Source organism: Fistularia commersonii, chromosome 32 (assembly GCF_037954325.1).
Source record: "Fistularia commersonii isolate RoL2024-O1a breed Wild chromosome 32, RoL_Fcom_v1.0, whole genome shotgun sequence".
Lineage (NCBI taxonomy): Eukaryota > Metazoa > Chordata > Actinopteri > Syngnathiformes > Fistulariidae > Fistularia > Fistularia commersonii.
In genome coordinates, this window is record NC_141315.1 from 9,490,083 (window position 1) to 9,500,921 (window position 10,839).

General features: G+C 53.7%; 1 protein-coding gene across 2 annotated transcripts; it reads right to left on the bottom strand.

Moving 5' to 3' along the window:
- Positions 1-285: 285 nt before the first annotated feature.
- On the bottom strand, positions 286-8,410 carry LOC147215418 (ATP-dependent RNA helicase DHX8). Of its 2 annotated transcripts, none has more exons than XM_086140068.1 (23): positions 8,258-8,410; positions 7,972-8,057; positions 7,811-7,883; positions 7,531-7,622; positions 6,832-6,935; positions 6,353-6,745; positions 6,124-6,268; positions 5,843-6,049; positions 5,681-5,768; positions 5,506-5,603; positions 5,282-5,429; positions 5,020-5,201; positions 4,699-4,893; positions 4,430-4,615; positions 4,149-4,359; positions 3,894-4,075; positions 3,606-3,746; positions 2,209-2,364; positions 1,621-1,758; positions 1,408-1,536; positions 1,135-1,331; positions 867-1,046; positions 286-783 (listed from the first exon to the last, which is right to left on the bottom strand). In XM_086140068.1, exons 1-23 carry the CDS (start codon positions 8,364-8,366, stop codon positions 564-566), a joined length of 3,660 nt encoding a protein of 1,219 aa, XP_085996194.1. In that variant the 5' UTR covers positions 8,367-8,410; the 3' UTR covers positions 286-563. The 2 variants fall into 2 exon arrangements, with proteins under 2 accessions (XP_085996194.1, XP_085996193.1); XM_086140067.1 differs by having other exon boundaries at positions 6,832-6,938.
- Positions 8,411-10,839: the final 2,429 nt, after the last annotated feature.

Sequence of the window (10,839 nt, forward strand, 5' to 3'; positions counted from 1 at the left end):
CTGGACTGGTTGCAATTCTCCCAATTTTTTTTCACGTAACCTGCTGCATGTTTTTGGACTGTGGGTGGAAACCGGAGAAACGGTGGACATCCACGCAGACACGTGGAAAACATGCAAGCTCCATGCAGAAAGGACCCCTTGTCGGAATTGAAGCAGGGTCCTTCGTGCTGTGAGGCACCTTAGTTTAAGTGTTCCTTAGATAAAAGGTTTTATTCATATAAAACTGACTTTCACATTATAAATATAGACAATTCACGAGTAGAAAAGGCCCTGAGTCTCAGCAGATTTATGAAAAATTCAGGATTTAATGATGATGAGTGTGTGTGTGTGTGTGTGTGTGTGTGTGTGAAGCAGCGGTGCGCTGATGCAACGCGGGAGGATTTTCCCCGTGTAAAAAATACCATCTTGTAAAGTCAGTTCATCTTTCTGCAGCTTCAGTGTGCAAAACACGTCCGACTTCTCACTCGAGTACGAAAACATGAAGAGGTTTTGATAAAATAACGATACTATAATTCCATGTAAAAGGTGTTCTGTTTTTACAGAGCAAACGACCGGCGCGTCCCTCAGCGGCGCCTGAAAGCCCTGGAGATCCTCCAGGCGTTGGGCTCCTCGTAGCGGTTGTACAGCGGCTCCAGGCGCTGCTGCTTCTTCTGCTTGCTGAGGCGCGTCGGGTCCGAAACCTTGAAGAACGCGGGCGCAAAGTCCACCAGCCAGCGGGGGTCGATGGTGGTCACCTCCCTCATGTACTCCTTGGTGGTGAGGACCAGCTCGTGGTAGACCACCCTGTGGACGGAGAGGGAGGAAGGGGGGGTTAGCTTCAGGTCAACGCAGAAGAACCAGCGCAGGAGGGAGGTTCCGGGTCGTACCATTCGGGCTGGCGGTTGAAGAGCGCGCTGGAGGGGTGGATGTAGACCACCTGCTGGTCTATCAAGGTCCGGTAGCCCTCCTGAGGGTCCTTCTTGGCCGCGTTCCTGAAGAAACCGCTGCAGATGGCCTTCTGGACGCGCACCGTGGCCTTGCCGCAGGAAACCACGTCCAGCTTGTGTCTGCGGGACGCAGGACGTTAGTGACGTTCCCACAGAAGCCCGACGAGCCGGCGTTTCCTTGAAATGGACACATCGAAGGAGGTCCCACCTGTCCATGATGCCCAGCATCTGCTTGCGGATGTCCTGGGCCCGGCGCAGGGAGCGCGCCTGGATGAAGTTCTCGTAGCACCACGGGTTGGAGAACTTGTTGTTCTTCCAGGAGTTGTAGACGGCGAGCAGCGTCAGGTGGTCGCCCTCCGGCTGGTGGAACTTCGCCTTCTTCTGGTCGGCCAGGGCCTGTTTGTCCTGAGGAGGGAAACAATTATTAGGCCATGGGCAAGTTGACGGGGTGGTTGCCACGGTAACAGACGCGAGAGCAAACCTTGGGCCTGTAGAAGACGTTCTGCACGGACAGCATGGACACGATGGTCAGCATCTCCTCGCTGCAGCCCAGGTGGACGGACATGATCAGCATCTTGCACAGCATGGGCTCCAGAGGGAACTCAGCCATCTGGAGAGGACGAGAAGGTGGAGGTCAAAGCCCGAGTACTGGCGGAGTAGCTACTAGTAGCTACTAGTAGCTAGTAGTACTCACCCTCCTGCCGAGGCGTGTGAGCAGGCCCTCGTCGTCCAGCGCTCCCAGGGTGTAGAGCTGCTCCATGGCGGTGATCAGGGTCTCCATGGGAGGAGCGTCCATGAAGTCGAAGGACAGGAGGTCGTTGATGCCCATGGCCTGGAGATGATGAGGAGGACGAAGGCAGGACAGCGTCCGTGTTAGGAGGTCAGTGTAGAGCTACTTGTAAACTAGCTGTCTGGATGAAACATTACTGCACTGGCCAGCTTCACAACTATTATTATTATTATTACTATTTAAATACAATAATATTTTTGTATTCAAATACATAAATGAATGAACAAAAGTATAAATATTTAAAAAAAAAATGAAAGATGCACAATAGTCAAAAGAAATTATCAGGAGAAAAAAAAAAACAAAAAAAAAAAACAGTTGAAGTCTGCATCGCCTTGGAAACCAACCAATGCTGCGGCAGCTTCTAAATCACCCGGCGGCCTCCGGGAGGAAATCTATCAGGGTTTAATTCACGGCTTGGCGCCGGGGGGGGGGGGGGGGGAGGTCGAACGCCTCGTTTATCCTGGTCTTTGTGCGAGCGGCGTCGGGCCTCACCTTGAGGGACAGCACGGTGCTGGCCAGGTTGGTCCTTTGGATCTCGGGAACGTTGGTGGTCAGCATCTCGTCCCTGTAGGCTCGCTCGGTGTAGAGCCGGAAACACTTCCCCGGCCCCGTCCTGCCGGCGCGACCCGCCCTCTGCTTGGCCTGCGCCTGGCAGGAGGGTCACGCAACAGGGAGTTTGTTTACCGTAAGGTAATGTTAGCTGCTTAGACTAGGCTGCAGCTTGCCTGGGTGGCCGCTAACGTCAGAGGTAATTGGTGACGGTGGCAAGATAGCCAACTAAGCTAACGTGGCTAGTGTGTCAACAAATCCAATAGCAATGTTGAATTTAATGTAAGCTAATATCATATGTAAGCTACTGTTGAACATAAGCTAACTTTGTATATAAGCTGATGTCAAATATCGGATAACATTGCTTGTAAACTAATGTTTAATAAAAGAGAACATTAAATATAAGTGAACATTTAATGTTAGTTAACGTTGAATGTAAGCTTACCTTAAATATAATCAAACCTGTGATGTAAGCTAACCTTCATTGTAGGTTAATGTTAAATGTAAGCTAACCTTGAGCGTAAGCTAATGTTGATTGAAAAACTAATCTGTAATGTAAGCTAACCTTGAGCTAATGTTCATTGTAAGCTAATCTGTACTGTGAGCTAATGTTGATTTTAAGATGACCGTGAATATTAACAAAGATTGAATTTAAGGTATCTTACCACGTACGGTGGCCTATAATGTAAGCTAATGTGGAATTTAATCTCACCTTTAATTTAATTTAATACTGAAATGTAAGCTCCTGCTTAATGAAAGCTAATGTTGAATGTAAGTTAACCTTTCATGTAAGCTGATGTCAAATATCGGGTAATATTTGTTGTAAGTTAATGTTTAATTTAAGTTCAAGTTGAGTATAAGCTAACCTTTAACGTAAGCTAATGTTGAATATAAGCTTTCCTCAAATGTTGACTAACCTATGATTATAAACTAACCTAAAATATAGGCTACTGTTGAATGTAAGCTAACCTTTAATTTCAGCTCATGTTGAATGTAAACTAAACTTTAGCTAGCCTTCAGTGTAAGCTAATGTTGATTTTATGCTAATCTTGAATTTAAACTAATGGTGAATTTAAGCTATACTACAATGTAAGCTGGTTAATAACGTAAGCTAATGTTGACTTTAAGCTAACCTTTAATTCAAGCAAATATTGAATGTAAGGTTGTGTTTAACGAAAAGCTAATGTTGAATGTAAGTTAACCTTTAGCTCTGACCTTTAATTTAAGCTGATGTTGAATGTAAGCAAATGTGGAACCTTGCTAACGCGTTATATCATTTAACTTTGAACATCCTCCAGCCGAGTGCAGTCTCAGAAGCCAAACACCAATCTCTGGGCTACCTGAGAGATGGGCGTGACCACCAGCTGGTCGATGCCCGTCTTGGAGTTGTACACCTTCTGCTTGACGAAGCCCGGGTCCACCACGTAGTAGATCCCGTCGATGGTCAGGGAGGTTTCGGCGATGTTTGTGGCGATGACCACCTGCGCGGTAGAAGACAGGGATTCAGTAACACGCACCCGGACATGTTGTAGTAGAATCACATCATTAGCTGAAGTGTTGGGATTGTAATTCTATTACAATTAGCCATTAGCACTAGCATGTTGCTCCTCAGGAATCGTGAGAAGCACCTTTCTGCTGCCGGGAGGAGCCGGGTCGAAGATGCGGGTCTGCATCTCGCTGGGCAGGGCGGAGTAGACCGGCAGGATGATCAGCTCGGGCACGTCGGGCCCCAGGGACTTCATGCGCTCGTAGAGGATCTCGCACGCCGTGTCGATCTCCTCCTGACCCGTCAGAAAGACCAGGATGTCGCCTGGCGAAAGGAGATAACGGCGTCACGGATCGGCCGGGCTCGACGGGCTCGAGGTTTCCGGGAAACCCCGTACCTGGAGGCTCCGTCAGGTGGATGTGCATGACGGTGATGAGGCTGGCGTCCAGGTAGTCCGTCTCAGGCTCTTTGGAGTAGAGGACCTCCACGGCGAACGTCCTGCCGGGGATGGTGAAGATGGGCGCCTCGTAGAAGTATTGCGAGAACTTGACGGCGTCCAGCGTGGCCGAGGTGACGATCAGCTTCATGTCGGTGCGTTTCTGCACCGTCTGCGATCGAGAACATTCGTCAGGGGCGCCGGTCGGATCGTTCCGGATCGAACCCGTCGCCGCCGGTTACCTTCTTGAGGAGGCCGAAGAGCACGTCGGTGTGGATGGTGCGTTCGTGGGCCTCGTCCAGCATGATGATGGCGTACTGGCCCAGCTCCGAGTCGATCAGGCACTCCCTCAGCAGCATCCCGTCCGTCATGTACTTGATGACCGTCTCGGGGCTGGTGCAGTCCTCGAAGCGGATGGTGTAGCCCACCTTCGCCGGGGGGGAGGAAGAACAGCGGGTCAGTCGGCGCCGCGGCAACGGGAGACGAGAGGATACGCCGGCGAGGACGTCACCTCCTGGCCGAGGCAGCAGCCGTACTCCTCCGACACCCTCTTGGCCACCGACATGGCGGCGACCCGGCGCGGCTGCGTGCAGCCGATCTTCCCGCGGCTGGTGTAGCCGGCCTCCGCCAGGTACTGGGTGATCTGCGTGGTCTTCCCCGAGCCCGTCTCGCCGATGACGATCAGGATCTGGTTGTCGTGGACGGCCTGCGGGAGAGCGGACACTCGCTATCGTCTTCTGTCGACAAGCGGCGCAGGCAGATGTTTCACCCGGGAGATGCGAGGAACATCTGCTCCGGGCGCCGTTTGGAATTCCCGCGACGGGAGCCGGACCTGAACCAGCTGCTCCTTCAGCTTGTAGATGGGCAGGCTCTCCCTCTGCTCCAGGATGGAGAGCTGCGTCTTCTTCCCGTAGGACGCCTTGTTGCCGCCGAAGGCGTGCTTCTTCCACTCCGGGATGTCGTTGGGCATCATGCCGATGCCTCTCATGTTGGCGGCGATCTGCCTGCCGTCGGCTGGGGAGAAGAAGAGCGGGAGGGTGAGCCAGAGCGCGTGGAAGAACGCGTCCTTCGCCGACTTCCTGCTCGTCCCTCACCGTCGGGCAGCGGGTCCACCCAGTGCTTGTTCAGCCCCATGGGGATGGAGTCCATCTCGGCCTCGCGCGCCGCCTGCTTCAGCTCTCGCCGCTCCTTGGCCAGAGCGCTCTGCATCATGGCCGCCTGGGATAAGGAGCCGTCCGGGTTCTGGAGGAGGTCAAACGGAGGTCAAGACGCCGTCCGCCCGCGATTCCCGAGCACGTCTGGTCGGTGGGCCGCCCACCTTCACGATCTTGACGGGACTCATGTCCATGCTCTGCTTGGTGTGGCCCCTCAGGAACGGGGGCTCCTCCTCCACCAGCTCGATCTCCAGGTCCTCGTCTGGAAGAACGGCGGGAGCCGAGATGTTGAGCGGAAACGCGCGGGAGACGCCGGCCGGGGATCGAACTCCTCCTCACCTTCTTCGTCGTCCACCTTGGGGAGGATTCCCGTCTCGTCGTCGAAATCCGGGAACTCCTCTTTGGAGAGGACGTTGGCTGCGATCATCTGCGGGCGGAGGGACGGCGGCGGTCAGGACGAGCGCCGCGCTCGGACGCCCCGGGGGCCGACGGGAAGCCCACCTGTTTGATCTCCCACTTCTCCGGGTCCGAGATCTTGGTGAGCCTCTTGCGCTCCAGCGTGTCGTCCTGCTCCAGCTCGGGGGCGTGGCCCAGGTTCAGGTTGCTCGGCCGGTCGGGGTTCCTCATGTTGATCTCCTCCGCGCCGTCGGGACCCACGTTCCGCCGCCTGTTGGGGTTCAGGTCCTCGCCCGTCTCCTGGTCCACGTCCTGGTCGGAGGGGGCGGAGCCCGGCTCGGATGAGGAACCCCCCGTCAGACTAATACCCGGCCGGCGGTCCTCACCTTCATACTGAGGCTGGTCTTGGAGCCGGTGAACGACAGCACCTTGACTTTGACCCTCTGGCCTTTGCTGACCACGTCGGCCACGTTGGCCACGCGTCCCTCCCGTCGCAGCTCCGAGATGTGGACCAGGCCCTCCCAGCGCTTCCTGTCGGCACAGGAAGCACAAACGGGTGGGTTTCGGAGACGCGTTTTCGGCAAAAGCGCCGGCTTCCTGACGGCGGGAACCCACCTCAGACCCTCCAGCTGGACGAAGCAGCCGAACTGCATGATGCTGGTGACCTTGCCGTTGTAGATGTCGCCGACGGAGGGCTCCTCGGGCGGCGGGCGGTCCACGTGCTTGTCCCTCCACCGCTCAGACTCCCGGTCCTGGTCCTTCCTGGGGCTGGGCGAGCGCTCGCTCCAGCGGGAGGATTTGTCCCTCCTCTTCCCGCGGTCCCGATCCCGATCCCGATCTCGATCCCTGTCCCGGTCCCTGTGGCGGTCGCGGTCTCTGGACCTGGAGCGGGAGCGGGAGCGGTGCCGCCTCTTCCGGTCCTTGTCCCGGTCTCTGTCCCGGTCCCGGTGTCTGTCCCGGTCTCTGCTTCGGCTACGGCTTCGGCTGTGACGTCTGGTCTTGTCTGACCTGGAGGAGGGAGACGGGCGGAAGACGCGTCTTCGTCTCACCCAAAAAAATCTAAACGCGGACGCGCTCCGTCTCGGCCGTCTCACCTGCTCCTGCCGCTTTTGACGTCGGTCCCGCTGACACTCGGCAGGAACATCTCCAACTCCTTCATGGCATCTGCTGCGACCTTCACGTCGTCTTCGTCGAGCAGCTTCTGGGAGGAGGTCGGACAGACATTCAAAATCCAGCATCAGTCCAAACACGACCTCACGCCAAGGACCATCTCTCCTTATCTAGGTTCAGTAGCTGCCATGCGTTGGGACGGCAGAGGGATCAGGGATTTTCAGGCCCTAGAACCAGCTGATTAGCTCCTACTCTGAGGCGCAGCACCGTATACTTCTTGCAGACCGCGGGGCGCCATTTTCAAAACTGGTCGGCTGTTTTCTTGAGACGAAATTGGCAGAAGCAAGAACCGGGGCGACCCAGAGGTCCGGGCTCTTCTTGCCCGCTACGCCTCGGAGGGGTTTCCAGTGCTCGGAGAGGAACATCAACCAAAATAAGAGCGGGGTTAGCTAATAGCAGAGCTCTTCAAGTGCAGGGAGAAGATAAAACCCTTCAACCAACATGATCGCGGTGGCTTCCATCTCCATGTTATCCGTGTCCTCTTCCTCCTCTACTTTGCTCTTTTTATTCCAGTGGTCTCGTACTGCCTGAGGGTACGCAAAGCTAAAAAGGGTTCCCATGAGGGAGGAGGCACTCTGGCCGTTCTTAGACATTCCCTGTCCAAAAGCGACTGAGACTCAAACCTTAGGCGCTGGATCGTTGGGTCTGCACAGCGCGGGGAAAAGCTCCTTCAGCCTCTCTTTGTCATTCTTCGGCTTGACAGAGTCGACGTACGCTGGGGAAAAACAAAAAACAAACAACGTGGACTCACATCCGAAAAGCGCAGATAAACTAGCAGTGGTGAACACCCTTCAAATTCACAGAAACAGAGAGCAAATCACTATTAGCCTGCTGTGTCAACAGGGACACACTAGTTACATATAAACATGAAAGATGAGCAAATGGGAGGAAAAGGATCGCAACCTCTGCTTGTGGAGGCCTTAGACGGGGGTCGCATCGTCTGGATGAGCCTGAGTAGGTTGCTGATGAGGGAATCCTACGAATTTAGGACGATAAAAAGTGTCAGAACAGACTGGAATAGGAAATTTTGTGGGAAAAACAAAGCGGGTCACGGTTGAACCTACGGTGAATTCGGCTCCATTCTGCTCCAGGAGAGCCTTGAAGCCGTCAAACGTCGGCTGCTTCTCGGCAAGACTGATGACGAACTCCGCTGGGGAGACAATAAAAAACGCAACTTTCTAACAAAACGCGTTAACTGTAAATTACACCCATTACAGCCATCAAAAAGCACAAATTCTTTGGCGCTGTAGCTAAAAGTTATCGTTTTAGAGGCGCTAGCGCTAGTTAGCATTAGCTCGCTAGCATAGAGCTTTTGAGTTACGACGAATAAATCCAGCGTCGAACCCGCACCTAAGTCCTTGTCGCTCAGCCCGAGATGGTTGTCGAGCTCCGTACACACTTTGGACACCAGGGACAGGTACTCCAGCTGCGACAGCTCGTCCACGCCGCCCTCCGCCATACTTCACCCGTCTTGTTTTTGTTCAGACACGGTTAAGCGATGGCGGCCATATTGGATCTAGAAGGAGGCGAGGGTACTTCAACTTCCTGCTTCCGGCTCCGGCGGAAATGTCGTCATCTTTTTTCCGCGCGCGTTTTTTTTTTTCCGCGAGATGGCGCTGCACCCGGCCTGCGGTCACCTCAACACTTGTGTTATTGATAAATATCACGTTTTTGAACATAGAAACGAGCAACAATCGAAGAAGTTTAAGAATTTTGGTTTAGTTAAAACGTATGTGGATCTATCCCTTCCTCTCTGGGCTTCTGCTTCACGACACACGCGTCTCCAGAGCTCCTGCAAGCCTGTTCCGACAACGAAAATAAATTATTCCGTCCACGTTCTTTGCAACCAAATTAACGAATGACTTATTTAAAGTTGCGCGTCCTGCTTCTGGTTGGCGACCCTTGCAGATTGCGCCCCATTACCCCCTGACACACGCTTGTTGTCTAAATAATTTGTGACAGAACGATGAAGAATTCATCAGCGGCTCGAACGGCTGAGGGTATTTTAGATGCACACACACGTGCAGCCTGGGTAGGTTGTGTTTTTGCGCTGTGTTTTCTTTTTTTTTTTACGTGCAGTTACAAGCAAACATAATAGGGGAGATGTCGGATTGCGATTCGCCGCAGCTGAAACCGTTTGATGACAGTTGGAGATAACGTATGCGGGAACCTGTCTCCAGCCTCAACGGCGACTCTGTCAGTCTCTTAATCTCAGCGGTGCAGAGTCGCCCCCCTCTTCACCTCCTTTGGACAATGATTCACGTTCTCGAACCCGGAGAAAGGCCCGAACCCGCGGAACTCGGAGGCAAGAGCGCTTGATGTTCAATAAAGACTGCACACGGTGTGTTTGTGAAAACATGCTGCGTCTGGGTCTTTAAAAATAATCCATATATATGTCCGCCAATGTGTCTCCTCGCAGTTCTTTCCTGGTGTTTATCCGTTGCCACGGCGATAGCTCTGCGTTTAGCTCTTTATTTGTAAAGAACGTGAACCCATTGAGCCCGGTGGTGAAATACTGTGTGTAAAAAAAAAAAAAAGAAGAAATAAATCAGCCAAATATCATCCTGCGAATTATTATTTATCCCGACCACAAGCAGTAAACCACCAAGTGCGGCCAAACTCTCACTTCCCCCGGCGGCCGTGAATAAATTATGTGTGTGGGTTTTTCAAAATTTTTTTTTTTTATTCTGCTTCTGGTGGGAGAGAAAGACAAAATCAACAAATCCAGAGTTAAAATACCGGCGTGTGACGGGTTCGCGTGTTTGCGCAAACGATCACAAACTCATTCATTCACAGCTCTTCCTGATTGGTCGAGAGGCGGGGTTCACCCTGGACCAATCACGGGGCCATTTTTCGAGACGTACAAAATACAACATAATGATTATTGATTATTTCACAACTGGGAGTTTCGTAAAGTGTGTGAGACAGTGTTTCCAGCGCCAAACCCAACCCCTGCCCAACATGCTGATGGACTCACACACACACACACACACACACGTGAGCCTCTTCTTCATCTTTCCATCTCCTCAATTTCCACAGCGGGTTGTACACCCCCCTCTGCTGACGCAGGCAGTAATGACCTCCGTCGAAAGGAGAGAAGCTGGCGGTCTGTCTTCCCCCTCCCATGTGATCTTTTCCATCAAAACATCGTCCAGGATTGGATGTATGGCTGTCGCCGCCTGGCGCCGTTTCAGGGAAACCGTGAACCGATGCAACCCCGGGATCAGGACATCTTCAGGAGCCCGCCGGGTGGGTGGGGGGTGAACACACACACACACACACACACCTGAACGGCGCCCAAAACCACGGGCATCAATCCTCTGTAGGAACAGAACCCTCTCCTGGGAAGACCTTTGGAAAAGCGTTGCGTAAAAAGTGGGGGAAAAGGCAGGGTGGGTCTTACCCCATAATATAAGCTAATATGTCATCCCAGTGTCGCCACGGGAACCGGCGTCCTCGCATATTTTCAGCGGCGACCTCTAGAACCCCGAGGTGGCGGCCCGCCGTCAACCGCTCCTCCGGTTGACAGGTTGTGACGGTTGTGACACTTCGCCGTTACCATGGCGACATCACCGAACCAACCTAACCCCTCCATCTCGGACTCGGCCCGGGTGATCGCGAGGCGTCCAATTGCGAAAGATACGCGTCGAGCTGAGTTGAAGTTTCCTGCACGGCGGCCATGACACCTCCACCCCCCCTCAATAAACCCCGTGCATAACTCATGTGTAGCCATACGTGCAGGGCGGGGGGGCGGGCGGCCGTCCCGGCGTAGCCGTCCTCAGCTGACCTGATTTGAGCGGAGGCGGGGAAATGTATGGCAACAGGAAGGGGAGGGGGAGAGGGGCGGCGGCGGCGGCGGCGGCGGCGGCGCTGGGTCGAGGGAGAAGGAGGGGGGGCGAGCTCACACTTACATAAGAGGCCTCTAATGTGTG

Bases quoted from the DNA above. Each gene is read 5' to 3' on its own strand.
- LOC147215418 (XM_086140067.1), bottom strand. From the start codon at position 8,366: ATGGCGGAGGGCGGCGTGGACGAGCTGTCGCAGCTGGAGTACCTGTCC. The intron at 6,939-7,530 runs GTTTGAGTCTCA...ACCTCCTCCCAG, and splicing joins CCAACGATCCAGCGCCTAAG to AAGCTGCTCGACGAAGACGA. The intron at 6,746-6,831 runs GTGAGACGGCCG...TCCCTCCTCCAG, and splicing joins GTCAAAAGCGGCAGGAGCAG to GTCAGACAAGACCAGACGTC.